Raw genomic sequence first — 17,406 nt, 5'->3', positions numbered from 1 at the left:
TGTTGTTGCAGTACTTTCAGGACTGTCTTCCTCTAGAGACAATTGCAATTCAGACAGACAACATGTCAGTGGTCTGGTACTTGAACAAACAGGGCGGAACCAAGTCTTACCCCCTTTGTCGAGAAGCCCTCAGGGTATGGCAATAGGCTCTGTCATCCCAGCGTTTTCTGTTAGCAAAGCACATCCCGGGGAAATCCAACGTGATAGCGGACAAGCTGAGCAGGGCAATCTTGTTGCCTCACGTGGTCTCTCAACCAACACATTGCGGACATGATTTTCCGCAAATGGGGCCGGCCTTGCTGCGACCTCTTTGCCAGTCACATCAATACCAAATGCAGAAGGTATTTTGCCCTGATACCACCTCCGGGAAATCCCCTGAGAGACTCACTCGTATACGATTGGCCTCCAGGTCTCCTATATGCATTCCCTCCAATTCCATTGATACCCAGGTTTGTACAGAAAGCAAAGTCGCTGGGAAGGACTGTTAGTTGGGAGGGTGGCTTAATGGCTAAGGTGTTTGCCTTACAAACACAAGGTGCAGGGTTTGAGTCTCACAAGGGATAACTGGTAGGCTTAAAATGGCTCGCAAGAGCAGTTAGCTTAGTACTAACCTATGAAATTATCCTTATAGTCCCCCATTGGCCTCGACAGATTTGGTTCCCTTTTCTTCACCATCATCTGCTGGAGGATCCATGGATCCTGGACCCAGTTTCAGACCCACTGACACACCTGTCAGGGGACCTCCATCCTTCACTGCAGTCTCTAAAGCTGACTGCTTGGCTGATACACTTCCCCAAATAGCCAGGCTGCATTCCCTCTCATATGACACAAGACAAATTCTATTGTCTTCTCATAAGCCATCCACCAGAAAACTATATCGCAGTAAGTGGAAAAGGTTCTCCATCTGGGCCAGCATACAAAAAATTGACCCTTTCCGAGCTTCTTTGTCGTCCATTCCAGAGTTTTTGACAATGATTTTTAAGGAAGGAGCAGCAGCTGCCACAGTTCGGGTTCAGTTAGCTGCCATATCTAATTTCCACCTTGGATTGGATGGGTTAAATATTATGGCCCATAAGTTATCTAAGGTTTTTCTCAAAGGTGTTTTTCACATGAGGCCTCCTGTCAAAACCCCTTATTCTCCTTGGAATTTGAATTTTATGCTCTCTCAAATAATTATTCCCTTCTTCGAACCTGCATCATCTTGTGATCTCAAATTCCTTTTCTGGAAAACTATTTTTCTAGTGGCCATTACTTCTGCCCGCTGAGTGTCAGAAATTCAAGCTTAGTCTATCAGATCACCTTATATGATTTTTCATACTGATAGAGTATCTCTCAGAACAAACCCATCCTTTTTGCCTAAAGTCTGTTCAGAATCTAATATCAGTCAGGTTATTGAATTGCCAGTCTTCTTCCCCAACCATTCCAACAAATTAGAATACATGCTGCACAAACTTGACGTGCACAGGCAGCTTAGATTCTATCTGGATAGAACCAAGGATATTAGGAAATCAGATCAACTTTTTGTATCCTTTCTGGAGTCCAGAAAAGGTAGACCAGTGGCTAAAACAACCCTTTCAAAATGGTTATCGGATTGTATCTCATTTGTTCATACAGCTGCTAACATAAATTTACCACACAAAGTAAAGGCTCATTCAACAAGAGCCGTTTCTACGTCCTCTGCCTTTCAGTCTAAATTGCCCCTTGATAACATTTGTGCTGCAGCCACTTGGTCTAAGCCTCATACTTTTATCACTCATTACAAAGTGGATAAGGCCTCCAGGGACAGGTCTTCTTTTGGTTCTACGGTCCTGAAAAATGTACTCCCGTGAGCCACTCAGGATTGCGGGTGCTAGGGACGCTACCCATCAGTGAGAATAAACGACGAGATTTAACAACTTCACATAAAGAAGTTATGTACTTACCATAACGTTCCATGTGAGTTTATCTCGCCTTTATTCTCAAGTCCCTCCCTCCATCCCCCTCCTGGCTGACAGTTGACCTAGAGGCTAGTATCATCCTGGTTGTTCAGTACTTCTTCTTTCTTGGGGAGTGCACCCCTTACAGGGTTATATATACACGCAGCAAACAAGATCTGAGGTAATTCCAGCAGTGCATCATGGGATAAGGGGCTTGGTCTCCAGCTACTGGTAAACCTTGAACTTTGCTAACGACCGTGTCAGAGCCGAGGATAGGCTCCGAACCCATCAGTGGGAATAAAGGCGAGATAAACAACTCACATGGAACATTATGGTGAGTACATAACTTCTTTTTTCTTCACCTTGTTCCACTTCCTCCATGCAGAAGGCCAAAAAGAGAAGTCTGTTGGTACCATCATCTCCTCTGGCATCGACACATAAAAAACCTAGATCCTTGGTTCCTAAAGGTTCTTCGGATCCGATGGATTCTGGATCTAAGACTACAGTACCATTAAAATCATCAGCACCGATTACTACAGCTGATTCCAAAGCCTTGACTCCAAAGTCTTCGACATGCCAGCAAATTCAGTCTTCGTCGCAAGAAGTTTTGCTTCCTGGTTCTTCCTCGACACCGACTACATCAACGCATATTATTGATACAGTACAGAAAGAAATTTTACATAGGACAGCTTACCATCAATTGGCCCTTTTGTGAGTGAATGCACAACGTTTCCTGCAAAGGCCTAAATCACCCAGTCTGTTTCAAACTTTTGTGGGAGAAAGGATTTACTGGACTCCCTTCAGCTCTGACCCCCATGGCTTTAGGAGCCGAACCTTTTTAGAGCCAAACCTTCTTACACCCCTTTAACTACTCCTCTTCTGACTTCCTCTGAGGTATTAGAGTTTCTAGCTCTGAGTCGTCCGGCGTCGACTGCATCGGTTCCAGAGGTCTCTCTCCCTTCAGAACTGGTTATTGCCCTGAGTTCTTTGGATCTTAAAGTTGGGCCTCCCGGGGCCATATTTTCCCTGTTGGCTCTGAGGGGCAGGAGTCAATTCCAATTCTTTCAGAGCCGTCCCTGCACTCTGGAACATTGGCACAGTTCAGCCCGGCTCCGGCTTCTGTCTAGGGGGCTGTCTCAGAGTGGGGAGTGACTGCAGTTCTGGGCTCCCTTCCGTCGGAGGGAGGGCAGCCTTTGAGGTAGTGGAGAGGGCATTGTCTATTGCAGTCACTCAGTCTGCCCTTTCCTTTTCGGAGCAAATACCTTCCTCATGGTCAGTTATTCGACCTGTTTTTCTACTGGGTCAGTGAGTGCCGAATCCTCAGGAAGCTCAAATAGAGATTCTGTCATCTTCTGATGCCTCACTAGACTATTCCCCCTGGGGAGATTCCTCAGAAGAAGTGCAAGAGGAAACACTTAGACTCTCCATAGGAATCGATCACAGAAGACACTGATTGTGATGAAGGGGAAGGGTCCCCAAGGTCACCCCCTGATGTCTCCTTTGGAGATATCCTAGAAGTTTTGAACCTGAGGGGGTGACTAGAAGTCCCATAGTCCTTCCTCAGAAGAATCAGTTTACCTGCAGGTTTTTGGTACTTGCCCATGTACCTCTTGGGTGACTCCACACACAGATGAGCTCATTCAATTAATCTCTCAGCGGGGGTGGGAGGCACTGGACACCATTGAACCCATTACCAAGAGATTGGACAAAATGTTGTCTGCCCCTGAGGATAAACAATTCTAGGCCAAAGGATTAGCAGTAGAAGCCATGGTCATAGTAGCTGCCACCAAAAGAGAAATTGCTGAAGAGAGTTCATCTATCCATCGACCCAATAGAAAGTCTAGGGCAATGGATAGTTTTGGGAAACTGGTTTTTGCTTCATTAACCCTCGCTTTAAGGTCTTTGAACTTCCTGGCACATTTCAATAGAATTCAGAGGGATCTGATCAAGGAGCTGTCAGATACCCTAGCAGAAGCTGTTACTGTGGGAGTCCAAGAAAAAGTTGCTTCCCAGTTTGCCACCCTGGAATCTGTGTCAAACGTGTCCATGAGGCTCATTGTGCATGCAGCCGAAGGGACAGTTATAGCGACGGGTTCAGGCGTAGCCATAAGGAGAGATGCCTGGCTGCGTCTCTGTGATTTTGTGGAACCATTTAAGTCTTCATTCTTCAGTGCACACTTTGATGGATTGCCTCTTCTTGGCCCAAGAGACATTATCCAGGTATGAGAAGGATGGCAGGACCCTTTCTCCTGTGAGTGTACGTTTTTCCATTCCAAAAGATCCTTTTCCAGGAATCAGAGGAGCGGTGGAAAGATGTGTTTGAGAAAATCCCAAGGGCCTTGCCAGGACACTTGTGGAGTCAGTTCCCCCAGGGGGCAGAGGGGGGAACTACAGTGGAAGACACCATCCATGTGGCAGATGTAGTCCGCAGAACCAGGACTTCAAGGACTCCTTCCCGGGTAAGCATTTTCAAGATTCCTAAAAGGAGGCCCGATTGTCTTCCTCTGGAGGCAGTCAGGGTACACTTATCCCTGCACCAAAACGCCTATCTAAATATAACAGATTCTTGGGTGTAACAGATTATTTCCAGAGGTTATACCATACTACCCTTTTCCCTTCATCCCCATGTATGCAAAAAAAATCCCCAGTGTTTCACCCAATCAAAGGGAACCAGCAGTTATAGAAATTCAAAACCTGCTAGACAAAAGAGTCATCCAAGTAGTCCCACCAGGCCAGAGAGGATCTGGAATTTACTCAAGATTCTTTTTAGCACCAAAGAAGACAGGGGACTTGGAGACCAATGTTGGATCTCAGTGTGTTGAAGAATTCAGTTTGACAAACAAAATTCTGAATGGTCACGGTACAGTCCATTCTTCCGTCTTTGGAAAAGGATGATTGGATGTTTTCAGTAGATCTTTGGGGTGTATATTATTACATAAAAGTGAACAAGTACTCCAGAATATTCCTCTGCTTCCATCTGGGAGCCAGTCATTACCAGTTCAGGGTGCTGCCCTTTGTTCTCACCTCAGCTCCCAGGGTGTTCACCAAATGTATGGCAGTAGTAGCAGCTCAGTTGAGACTGCAAGGATTCCGGGTGTTTACTTACTTGGACGACTGGGTCATTACAACTCTGACCAGGTATCCTCTGTTAGAAGCAAGGGATTATGTTCTCCAGACATGTGCATGCTTAGAAATAATTGTAAATTACAAAAAATTGCAGTTGACTCCAACTAGAGTTTATAGGAGCTATACTAGATACAACAACAACTGTAGCATCCCTTCCACCTGCGAGACTTCAGAAAAGCAGAACACAGGTTCAAAAATGTTTTTTACAGTGAGAGAGTACCTACTTGTCTAATTTTACAGGCTCTAGGTTCCATGGCAGTGGTGATAACTCTAGTTCCCCTAGCAAGATATCACATGAAAATTCTACAATTACTGCTGGCATCTCATTGGTCTGCTGTACCAACCCATGTCTGATCAGGTTTTCATCACCAGTTATTGCAGAAAAGATTTAGCTTGGATACATTCCAAATAAATTCTTCTGGGCCACCCCTTCGTCCTTCCAGAACCCAAGGCCATAGTTCACGGACCCCTCCCAGATTGGGGGGAGGGGTATTATCTGGGCAAGACTGTCCAAGGCACTTGGTCCCTTAACAGAAGCCAACTTGCATATCAGTGTTCTGGATCTAAGAGCAGTGTTTTAGTGATGCAAGCCTTTCAATCTGCTCTTCTTGTGGGAAAAATTGGGATTCAAACAGACAGACATTATGTCAATAGTTTGGTACATCAGCAAACATGGTGAAACCCAGTCTTACCCCCTTAGTCGAGAAGCTCTGAGTCTAGCAGTGGGGGATCTCTTCCAACTACTTTGATAGCAGTGCACATTCTGGGGAGTTCAGTGTGATAGCAGACAAACTGAGCAGATGTATTCTAGTGCCTCACGAGTGGTCTCTCAATCCAAAAGTGACGGAAAGGTTTGTCTATCACTGGAGCCAGCCTTACTGCAACCTGTTTGCCTCTCCCCTTTGCCCTGATTTTCCCCCCTCTGGGGAAGTCACCAAGAGATGCTGTTCTCCACACTTGGCTCCCCAGGCTCCTATATGCCTTTCCCCCAATACATCTAATCTCAAAATTCTTACAGAAAGCAGTCAAGCTGAAGGGCACAGTAATCTTCATTGCATCTTATTGGCCTCTGCAGACATGTTTCCCCTTTCTTTGGCTTTATCTTATTCAACCACCTTGGACTCTGGACCCGGCTACAGACCTTCTGTCCCATCCAGAAGGAATAGTTCATCCAAACATTCTGAACCTCAAGCTGACAGCATGGTTCCTCCAGTTCCACTGATTGCCATGCGAGTTAACCTTTCTTCCCCGGTATGTCAGATTCTTCTAGCTTCTCGTAAGCCTTCTACCCGTAAACTCTACTAGTAAATGTAAGAAATTTACCTTTTGGGCTCAGGAAAGGAATATTGATCCCTTTTCTGCATCTGTTGATAATATTTTAGTTTTCTTAGCTTCTCTTTTCAATGCAGGAGCTTGCCCATCTATCATTAAAATTCAACTGGCAGTTTCAATTTTCCATAATGGTTTGGAAGAATGCCCCTTGGCTTCCCAAACTTTGTAAATCCTTTTACAAAGGGACACTTGTTGAAACCACATTTTAAGGATCCTACTCCACCTTGGGATCCAAATCTAGTGTTACAAACCATTGTACATTCCCCCTTCAAACCATCTGCACACTGTGATCTAACGTATTTGTCATGGAAAACTATTTTTGGTGGCTCTGACCTCTGTCAGAAGGATTTCAGAAATTCAAGCCTTGTCGTGTATACCATCTTATCTGATTTTTCGCCAAGACAGTGTTTTCTTATGGACATATCCCACTTTTCTACCTAATCAGACTATTAATTTGCCAGTATTTTTCCCAATTATATGAACAAAGGTGAATATTGTTTGCATTTGTTGGATGTTCACAGACAATTATGTTTTTATGTGCACAGAATGAAAGACATAAGAAAATCAGACCAACTGTTTGTATCCTTTTAAAGTGTAATGTTTGGTAAACCAGTCAGCAAGATGACCTTTTCCAGATGGCTCAAAGATTGTTTATCCTTTTTCTATGGCAAGAATAAAATTGATTTGCCTTGGCTAGTTAAGGCACATTCTACATATCTGTAGCCACGTCAGCAGTTTTCCAATCTGGAGCTTCAGTGGATGATAAATGTGCAGCAGCAACTTGGGCTTCTCCCCATACCTGTATTACTCATTAAAATTGGATTTGTTCTCTAGGGGAAGAGTGTCCTTTGGTTCAGTGGTGCTAAGGAATGTCCTTCCGTGAGTCCTCCCAAGGTCTAAGGTAGCTGGGGACTCTGCCCCATATCTCAAGAATAAAACAGAAATTAACAATATAAGATAAAGAAGTTATGCACTTACCATAATGTTCCATCTGTGTTGTCCATTTTCATTTATTCTTGAATCCCCTGCCTCCATCCCCTTTCTTTTGAAATCCCTTTGGTGAAACCAGATAATGTATATATAATTTTTGCTGATCATTAAGACATAGTAGATGTGGCTTCCATTGAGGCTTCTTTATCTCTGACTTTTATATCTAATGTACAAACTTGATCTGAGGTAATTGGGAGAGATGGATTGTGGGTAGAGGTGAAGCTCAAGTTTTTGGCATGCATGAAATAATAGCCAAGTCAGTCCCAATATTCAGAACCGAGCCCATAAGTCAAGAATAAATGAAAGTGGACAACACAGATGGAATGTTATGCTAAATGCATAACTTCTTTTTTCATACATTTCCCTAGAGCCATACTGGAATTTGTAGAAATCTTTCATTAGATATTTATAGCATAGTCAGTAAACTTGCTAGATGTCTAGATAATTTACTCGCAGAAGATACAGAGAAATAGATATATGAAGAATGGTAATGGTAGATTAGAAAATGCTTATTATTATTAGTATGTGATGCAGCTATGGGTATTAAATAAGTGCACGTAGTAAACTGAAAATATATTATGTATTAAAGGGTAAATAGGAAAACTAAATAGTAATAGCATGTTTAACAGAAGTTTTGATTTGCATGAATCCATTTAGGTACCGTGTGACATGAGAATTGTATTGGCTAATGAGTTGCATTCTTCACAGGCTGGTTATGATGGCGAAAGCATCGGGAACTGCCCCTTCTCACAAAGGCTTTTCATGATCCTTTGGCTTAAAGGAGTGGTCTTCAATGTAACAACAGTTGACTTGAAAAGGTAAGGAACATCCTAGAAGTTTAACTTTACCAGTAAGAAATCTAAATCACCCAAATAAGTTTACATATTAAAAAAATCATCTGTATGTTTAGAGTTAGATATTGAATAACAGACATTAAACAATAATGCTGGAAAATTTGTTATGCGATGCACAGTTAGAGTTAGGTAAATGCTGGTAGAAAGGATGGAGAAAAAGCATTAATGCACCTAAAACTGAAATACACATTAGATGTCGGATGTGTTGAGAGATAGGCAAGTCAGAAGGAGAGATGGAGCTGTCATACATTTGTTTTGTTGAACTGGTTGTTAGTCTGGGTTGTTTCTCTTTTTCTTGGTTGAATCAAACTGCGGAATGGTTCATTACAGAGTACGGGGAAGCAAAATTACAACAATCTGTTCAGAAAAAGGAGTAAATTTGCAGTAAGTTCATATGCTAAAAAAACACTAGGTAAAGTACTGTAGGCATGTCTGTATCCGTGTTTGCTGTAGAATATTCGCTACAAATATTCATTTGCACTGACACAGGTTAAAGTATTGCAGATTAAGGGGGATCTTACACAACAAAAAGAGGCTTAACTGCAGAGTTCTAAAGAGAAAATAAGAGAGTATCTGGATAATGTACATGAGTTTAGAAAGATTGCTGTTAATCAACAACTCCAGAGCACAAAAACTTTTAGCACTTCTTAGGCAACATAAAGTAGAAATGGTTGCTGCTAAATTTAGTGCACCTATAACAAAAAAAAATAACTATAGATCCTGTAGAGGTATCTGATAAATTTCAGAAACTTTATGAAAATTTGTATAAAGCAGAGGAATGTGGAAGTCAAGAAAAAGCACAAAATACAAGTATTTGTAGAAGATTTAGCTATGCTGTTAAGATAGTAGGAGATGAGATAAAAATGAAGATGTATATTCAGTCTACAGGAAAGTCTCTGGGAACAGATGGTATTCCTGTGGAAGTTTGGAAGCCAGGAGGGAAGAAAGTGATAAAGATCTGGAAGGTTTTGTTTAACAGTATTTATTGGCATAACGGTTAAGCTGCTTAACTTACAGACATAAGGTTAGGGTTACCACCCGTCCCTCTTTGCGAGGGACAGTCCCTCTTTGGGCAGTCGTGTCCTGCGAAAAAAACTTAATCGCAAATGTCCTGAGATTTTAGGACAAAAATATTTCCAAAGTTTTCTTTAATAGTTACAGAAACCAGTTATTTTACATCTGAAACACCTAAATATTATATGAAATAGCATAAACAACTCAAATGCTACAAGAATAAGCTTTTATTTGGGCAAAAAAGGGAAGTTTTGTCTTTTGCACTGATCATGGGTATGTTTTGTCCTGCAAAATTTCACATTTCTACAAAAAATGTCCCACTTTGGGCATTTGAAAAGGTGGCAACCCTACATATAAGGTACAAGGTTTGATTTTCATCTTTGAGTGATTTTCTAGGATTAAAGTGGCCCACGTGGGCATCTAGCCCATTTCTAACCCATGAACCATGAAAAAGAGGGAAGCACCAACATCCTAGAAGAAAGCTGTGATGTTGGTAGTACTTAAACCCATCTTCATATAGCCCCATTTCAATTTCAAATCATGATTATAAAATGTTTATGTATATAATAGCAAAAAAAGGCAAAGATGTTTCCAAAATTGATAGATATGGATCAGTGTGGTTTTGGCATTTGCATTTCCTGATAAAATAATAAGGTTAATTAGAAGGATATATGAGGGTTCAGAGGCAAATATCAGAGTGAGAGGGTTCCTCTCTGATAAGTTGTCTCTGAACAGAAGAACCAAGCAGGGTTGTCCTCTTTCCTCTTTGTTATTTGTGTTATATTTAGAACCATTAGCAAATAAAATAAGGGACTCAGAAATTCAAGAATATAACTGGTATTATGGTCAAGAAAAGTTGGCTTTATTTGCAGATGATATTATTTTGTACCTGATGTATACAGAAAAGCCCATCTCAGTGTTGTGGGATATTCTGAGACAGTTCTTTTTTTTTTTTTTTTTGCAATATAAAATTAATGAAGATACATTAAAGGCTATAGCTATTAACTATGTACCAATACATGAATTGGTCCAACAATACTAATATTTATGGGAACATGATAAAATGAAGCATTTATGGGTATGGATTAAAAAGGATTTGGTTATGGCAACTAAGGACATATGGGAAGAGACTAAACAAAAGATAATACAAAAATTGAGAAACTGGAAGCTTTTGCCTATGGATATGTTTAGACAGTAGCCAGTCAAGCAGCATTTACTGAAAAGAAAGAATTAATTTTGTCAAGAATGATGAATAGTGGAGATTCAACTAAATGGCAACTACCTGTCTACTACTAGTGTTGGTCTCACCACAGTATCTAGTTGGAAACAGACCAGCAACAGAATTACACATTTTGTGTGCATACATTATAGCTGTAGGCACTAATGTTTACAGATGTTAATAAGGACAGTGCTTTTCTAGGTGAATAGTGGCGATGATCTGCATCCAGAAACTATGGATCTGATTTCAGAGGGAAAGACATATTTTTTAGTGTACACAAAGCACTCAGTAAGTGCATATATTTTGCAATAACCACTTTTGTGTGGAGAGTAATTTAGGCACTAGTTGACTGATCTCAGTCTGTGAGAGTCAGCTTAGTCCTAACCTTACTCCATAGCATATTGCCTACTCCGAGGTGATCCCTGCCTAACATATAAAGCTATGTCAAACCCAAAGCTGTTGGACATGCTACACCTAAAGAAATCCCAATCCCACCGAGTTACATGCTCTAGGGACCTAAACCTTGTCACCACAATAAACAGGACATGCTGGAGGGATAGATTCCTGTCCCAGAGACTTCCTGTACTCTGGAGCAAGCTACCCATCAATGTCAAGCAAAGTTTTTCATTAGCACTCTTCAAGAAAAATCTTAATGAGTGGATGGGAAATAGGAAGTATACCCCTGGGATGACTTCTGTGTCTCTGCTGGACAGTGGCACAGGAAAATAACTTTCTTGGGTGGCGTAAGCTATGGAACCTTGCTGGCTAGGCTTACGTAGGCCCTTGGGCCAATAGACTAGTACCCACCTATGATCATATAAGATTATTCACTTTGTGATCTTCACTAGTAGTCCCACCCTCCATCTGGTCATGTATGCTGATCTTGTGCTACAAAGTCGTACTCATTAACAAACAGAAGGCAAGCTGGTATATTGACATCACTTTTACCACTGAAATTAAGCTGTTTTGCAGCGTTTCTTCTTGACGGGATTTTATTTATTTATGCCTTTGCTGATTGGTTAGAGGCCAGTGGCTTCTTTTCAGTGGAGACCCAAGCTGGTATTCATACTGACTAGGATACATTTGGCCAGAGCACCATGGAACTTCCTCTGCTCTTTGTAGTAGGGGGAAGAGTCCCTTTGTGACATAACTGACTTCCTGTTCCCATTCCAGGCATGGAGGGGGTCCAGAGGAACAGGGAGAAAACATGGCTGATTCAGCTTTTGGTAAAACTGAAGTGGAAGTTGGTGAAAATGCAGTCAAAATGGTAGAATCGCTACCAGAAATGTTCTCAAATGATTTGGGAGCAGAGAAATCATTGTTCTTGAGTGGAGAGGAGGTAGAGGAGGATACAGAGGTGAATGCAGAGGTGCAAAAGGATTCAAAGCAAAATTTCCAGCAAAATCTGTTTGAATCGACAGAAAAAGTAGAAAATTGCATTGTTTCAACCCTCCAGTCAGGAGGGTTGCAGGACGCTTATCTGGAGGAGATGATAAACCAGAGTGAGCCAGAAAGTGGAGCTGCAGTATCCTGGAGTGAAATTATGGAGAGAAGAAAATGTGCCAGAGAAAAAGACTTATGCTGAAAGAGTGGGAGAAACTGCCAAAGAGGAGAGGGGAATAAAAGAAACAAAGAAGAAATTTGTGGTTCGGGTGAGCAGTAAAAAGGAAGAAAGTTTGGACAGATATAAGGTATGGGAAAGTTTGGACAGATATGAGGTATGAAACAATGTTATAGTACCAAAAAATAAGCAGAACTCCACAACGTCAGATATTTTAATGAAAAACAAAGCTTTTGGATAAAATATCCTTCTTCAGTGTCTTATAAAAAGTTTCATAAAATCCAACACTTTTAAATACAAGTTAATTGCATCACATGACACAGTCAACCTACCAAAAATTAGCAATTAGAATCAATAATTAATTTCCTTAAAAGGATAGTCATCCATAAAATACATATATACATATATATAAAAACGAATAGATAATAAGCAGAATATAATTATAGCTTCATTATAAATTTATTTCATTCTTACTTTTTGTTGTTTACCCTTTAGAATTGGTTTCAGTGTAACCTGTTTATTAAGACCTGGATATTTATCCGCCTCTAGGCGGACAATCTATTCATATTCCTTTGTATCCACACTATTAACTATATCACCACGTGTCACATTTGAATATACAATATATATGACCCTAAAACAAAACTGGTGTGTATCATCATTTTCCTGGATATGTTGGGCCAATGAGTTGGTAAGAACCCTTCTACGTATATCCGACCTATGCTCTATGATCCTATCCCTTAGTCTTCTCATAGATTTTCCAACATAGACGCTTATGCATTTTTTACAGGTGGCCAGATATATAATGGAGGATGTATTACACGTAGCAGTACAGCAAAAAGTATATTTACTACCACTAATAGGATGTATAAATTCTGTGGACTGATTAACACTGGAGCAGCATGAACAATTGTGACAGGGAAAAGTCCCCTTTTTATTAAACACAGGGATAGACCTATTATTAAGGGAAAATTCTTGTAACATAAAAGCTTTTTCAAATTATCACAATTTTGATAGGTAAATAAAGGTTTTTCTGGGAGCCATTTTTCATGACCAGGTATAGCCTACAAGATGTCCCAGTTACTTCTGATAATATGTTCTACTGATTCACTGGCCCTACTGAAAGTCATCAAGTACCTCAAGGGCTGAAAAGATGCCAAATTATCACTACCAGATTGGGCACCTTCTTGGGTAGAGAAATAAGGTCTAGCCCTCGAGTCTCTTAACTGCATTGTATTATTTTTAGCTAATTCTAATTCTTTCACATTATAGCCCCTTTCTAAGAAATCATTTGTCGTTTCCTGCATTTGTGTCTCACATACATCCATTTTTGTATTCAGTCTACTGGCCCTTAACAATGCCTTTAAAAGTTCTTTTGGCATGCATACTGTTCTTATGTAAGTGTTTATTCACTTGTACTTCCTTTTTATATATACAAGTTTCTAATCCAGAATCTGTTAGTTGTAACCCAACATCTTAAAAATTCAAAGAAACGTCAGAAAAAGTCATTTCAAACTTTAATACACAACCATATTATTCAAGTAATTAAAAAAAATCTTGCAATTCTCCATTATTTCCATGCCAAACCAAAAAAATATCGTCCACAAAGCGTTTATAGAATAAGATATTTGATGCATATGCATTAGCTTCACCATACACATTTATCTGTTCCCATGTACTCAATGTTAAATTAGCATAAGTGTTGGCAACTGCAGTACCCATAGCTGTTCCTGATAACTGTTGATACACTTGTTTGTTGAAGGTGAAAATATTATTTTCCAAAACCAGCTCTTAAAGCTTACAGAGTCTCAATATGTCTGGCAGAGAAACAATCATATTCCTGCAGGATTTCCCTTATACAGTCAGTCCCATAGCTATTGGGAATGACTGTAAAAAGGGATTTAATATCCAAAGTTACCAAAAGGAAAGGGCCATGAGTACTACTAGTATACCAGCCATGTAACTGGGTCAAAAAGTCACCAGTGTCCTTTATGTAACTAGGTGTAATATAGTTCAAAAAACTTTTTAATATATCCTGCAAGTAGACAGGTAAGGGCTCCGTTACCCATCCCCTCCCTGAGACTATAGGTCTCATTGGAGTCTTATGGAGGGACTTGTGTATTTTAGGGAGACCATATAAAACAGGAATGGTTGGGCATGGTACGCTTAAAAAATGGAATGTATCAATGTCTATGTCATCTATTATTTGCATATCATAGATACACATATTTATTCTACTTATATCATCTACTTCCTTATCAATCAATTTAAAAGTTTGTACATCTGATAGTAATTCATTCATTGTTTGCAAATAATCACATACATCCATTAGCACAATGGCACCCCCTTTATCTGCTTCTTTTATTATTATCTCATCATTACTCTGCAAAAATTTCAATGCATTAAATTCATCAACAGTTAAGTTATAAAATTTCTTAAATGTTTCAAGATTCACGAATTTGTTTCTCACAGATGTTGTTAAACACATTAATAATAGGGTCACTCATGTACTACTTCTTTTAAGCTGACCATTTATGAAATTATTACTGTCCTTAAAAATATTTTTTAAATTCAAATTCCTTGAAAACAAATTCTGGCTATCAAAATGACTGTAATGTGTTGGCGGAACGCTCTTTGGTTGTAAATCTATCTAAATATAAACATGTTGTGTAATCCTGTCTCACCTTCATTCTTACATATGGGATCGGAGCCGATCCTTGGCTCTGACTCGGCCTATTTACAAGCTGGAAGTCTTCTAGTTGGCTCGTGGCTAGTTAGGTATCCCATGGTGCACCAGTACAATCCCCAGATCTCATTTGCCGCGTTGACGAGTTCAGTTGTGCTTCTCTTTGGCTCTGGCTAAGTATGCATTTTCTTCAACTTATTCAAAATTTTTTGGGACTGTTTTAGTTTAAAATAGAAAAACTGTTACTGTATTATGGTTTAGTCACAACGCAGTTTGCTATTAGAATAGTTAATCTTTATAATTGCGCCATTTGGTGCAATTTTTGGCCTTTTTGACTTTTTAGTATTGGTATCCTGTGTGCTGGTTTTCGTTCCTTTATAGACTTTGTATTTGTAGGCGCATTTTGCGCTCTGTTAGACTGTGTGTTGTTAGTAGGCATAAGTCAAGTTGTCGGCGGATTTCCGCTTGTTGAATTGTTATCGTTGTTAATAGAACAAGGTTCTGTTATTTCTTAGTCATAAGTCTGATTTTTTTGGGGATTCCTGCTTGTTTCATTGGTTACTGTTGTTAACAGAACTAAGTTCTAAGACCTAGTTTCTCTGTTTCCCTTCCTGCCTGGACCAGGCCCGTTTAAGTTAGAGGACCTAGTCCTCTTGGTGTCTTTCTCTTTCCTGCAGGGCTAGGCCCATTTAAATTAGAGGATGTAGTCCTTGTGTGTGTGTGTGTGTGTGTGTGTGTGTGTGTGTGTGTGTGTGTGTGTGTGTGTGTGTGTCTGTGTGTGTGCTCATCTCTGTGAGAATGTCTAAAGAGAGTAAGGATCATAAGCCATCTGGCTTTAAGAAATGTATTAAATGCTCACAGAAGATGTCCATAATGGATGGCCACAGCAACTGCGTATCTGAAGTAGTTACTTCATTTGCTCTGCAACCTGTGGGTATCTGATCCGACTTCAGATCCGAGCCGGCAGCTTTCCGAGCTCCTAGCTCCTTCCCCTACCCATAATCCCCTGCTACCAACCATATTACCCCAGATCGTTTTTTGCCGCGGCTGAAGAAGCTTTCCTTTTGAAGAGCTCCTGGCTGGGTGAGATCGTTTCTGATTATAACCTCATCCTAGAGTTTAAAAATTGTGTGTGTGTGGTAGTAAAACCTTTTCTACCCCTTTTTAGTGCTAGTTTTTTAAGTTTTTTCCTTGGTACAGTTAATTAGTTTTCTTTAGTCACTCCCCCTCCCCCCTTGGCGTTTAGGTGTGTGTGTGTGAGTGCTAACATGGCGGAAGGGCCTAAGGCCATTTTTTCTAAATGTACTGAGTGTGGCCACAAGCTTTCCCCAGCTGATGGCCACACTTAGTGCGTTTTGTGCCTGGGGGCAGCCCATCTTTCAGAGGCCTGCCAGATTTGTGCGGCCTTTAACCCCCGGGCACTTCGGGATAGGAAAAACAAGCTGATCCTGGCGGGAAAGCTCCCCCAGGAGTCAGCTTCTTCTTCCTCTCCCGTTCGGGCTCCGGCTGCCTCGGCGGCCTTGGCGCCCTCTGTTCCCTTAGCTCAACCCGGGACTCAACCTCCCTCTTTGGGTTTGAGCTCTGGGGAAACTAGTGCCTCTTCAGCTAAGGAGAAGAGGCACAAGGATAAGGAGGGACATAGATCCCATAAAAGGCGGGCCGAACCTCACCCCTCGGCTCCGCCAGCTAAAGTAGCTAAGTCTCCTTTGGGGGTCTCCGGATCCTCCTCCTCTCGGCTCCGTTCGCCTAGCTTCTCGCCGGAGCCGGAGGAGGAAGATTGGTCTCCCTCGAGGTCGTCGAGGCGGCCCTCCCGGCCCACCTCGACTACCTCTTCCAGGTCAACCAGAAGCATCTCCGAAGCGGATATGGATCGGATGATGCGTCAGTTTTTACAGACCCAAATGCGGATGGGGGTGCTCTTGCCTCCCCTCCTCTGGGCGGGAGTGCGGCCCCCATGTTTGCCCCGATCACTCCTTCTCCGACTCATTTTCGGATCTCGGAGTCATCGGATCTGGGCCCCTTCGGACCCAGGGATTTGTCGGCGCCGATAGCGTTGGTCTCTTCGACACCGACCATGCCCTCGAGCTTGTCGGATCCGAGCTCTCGGGGCCGAGGGCTGAGCGTCGGATCCGAGGGAGTTGTTGTGTCTTCGGAGCTGTTGGCTTCAGAGTGCACCTCTCTCGGCGCCGGCTGCATCGGCTCCGACCCCGATCCCTTCCTCGGAGCCGAGGAGATTGCTCTCAGGGCTGGCGAGGGTGATTCTCCTTCGGCTTTTGAGGTAGTGGAGAGGGTACTGTCGAGATCCTCCAGATCCCCGGTTCGAGCTTCGGATCCACCCATACCCCCACTGTATCAGGGTCTGTCTTCCATCATCCGACCATCGGGACAGCCTGCCCAAGCCCTCCAGCTAGTTCCCGTGGAGGAACAACAACCCGTGGACGAGCCCTCTTCGGATAGCCCCACCGAGGAGGTTCCTCGGAAACGTCGGTGTAAAAGGAGGCACCTGGACTCCCCCGAGTCCGTTACCACCGACACGGACTTAGATGATAGGGAGTGTTCCCCAAGGTCACCCCCTGAAGATGTCTCCTTTGGAGACATCATGGAAATGTTGTGTATTAGAGGGGGGTGGTCTGCCCAAAAACCTTCCCTTGATGAATCCGTGTTCCTGGAGGCATTTGAGGCAGGCCCATCTACCTCGTGGGTGTCCC

The 17,406-nt window shown here is 41.9% G+C and overlaps 1 protein-coding gene across 1 annotated transcript in view; it reads left to right on the top strand.

Moving 5' to 3' along the window:
* CLIC4 (chloride intracellular channel 4) overlaps positions 1-17,406 on the top strand; it is a 1,305,478-nt gene that overhangs the window by 555,040 nt on the left and 733,032 nt on the right. Inside the window, exon 2 of the mRNA XM_044083084.1 lies at positions 8,073-8,182. Coding sequence (XP_043939019.1) covers positions 8,073-8,182 — 110 coding nt within the window. The remainder of the gene's footprint in view (positions 1-8,072; positions 8,183-17,406) is intronic.

This window comes from Protopterus annectens, chromosome 1.part1 (assembly GCF_019279795.1).
Source record: "Protopterus annectens isolate FY-2018-M chromosome 1.part1, PAN1.0, whole genome shotgun sequence".
NCBI classification, from domain to species: Eukaryota; Metazoa; Chordata; order Ceratodontiformes; family Protopteridae; genus Protopterus; species Protopterus annectens.
The sequence above is the reverse complement of the archived record's forward strand: the minus strand, read 5'-3'. Positions and strand labels throughout refer to the sequence as shown.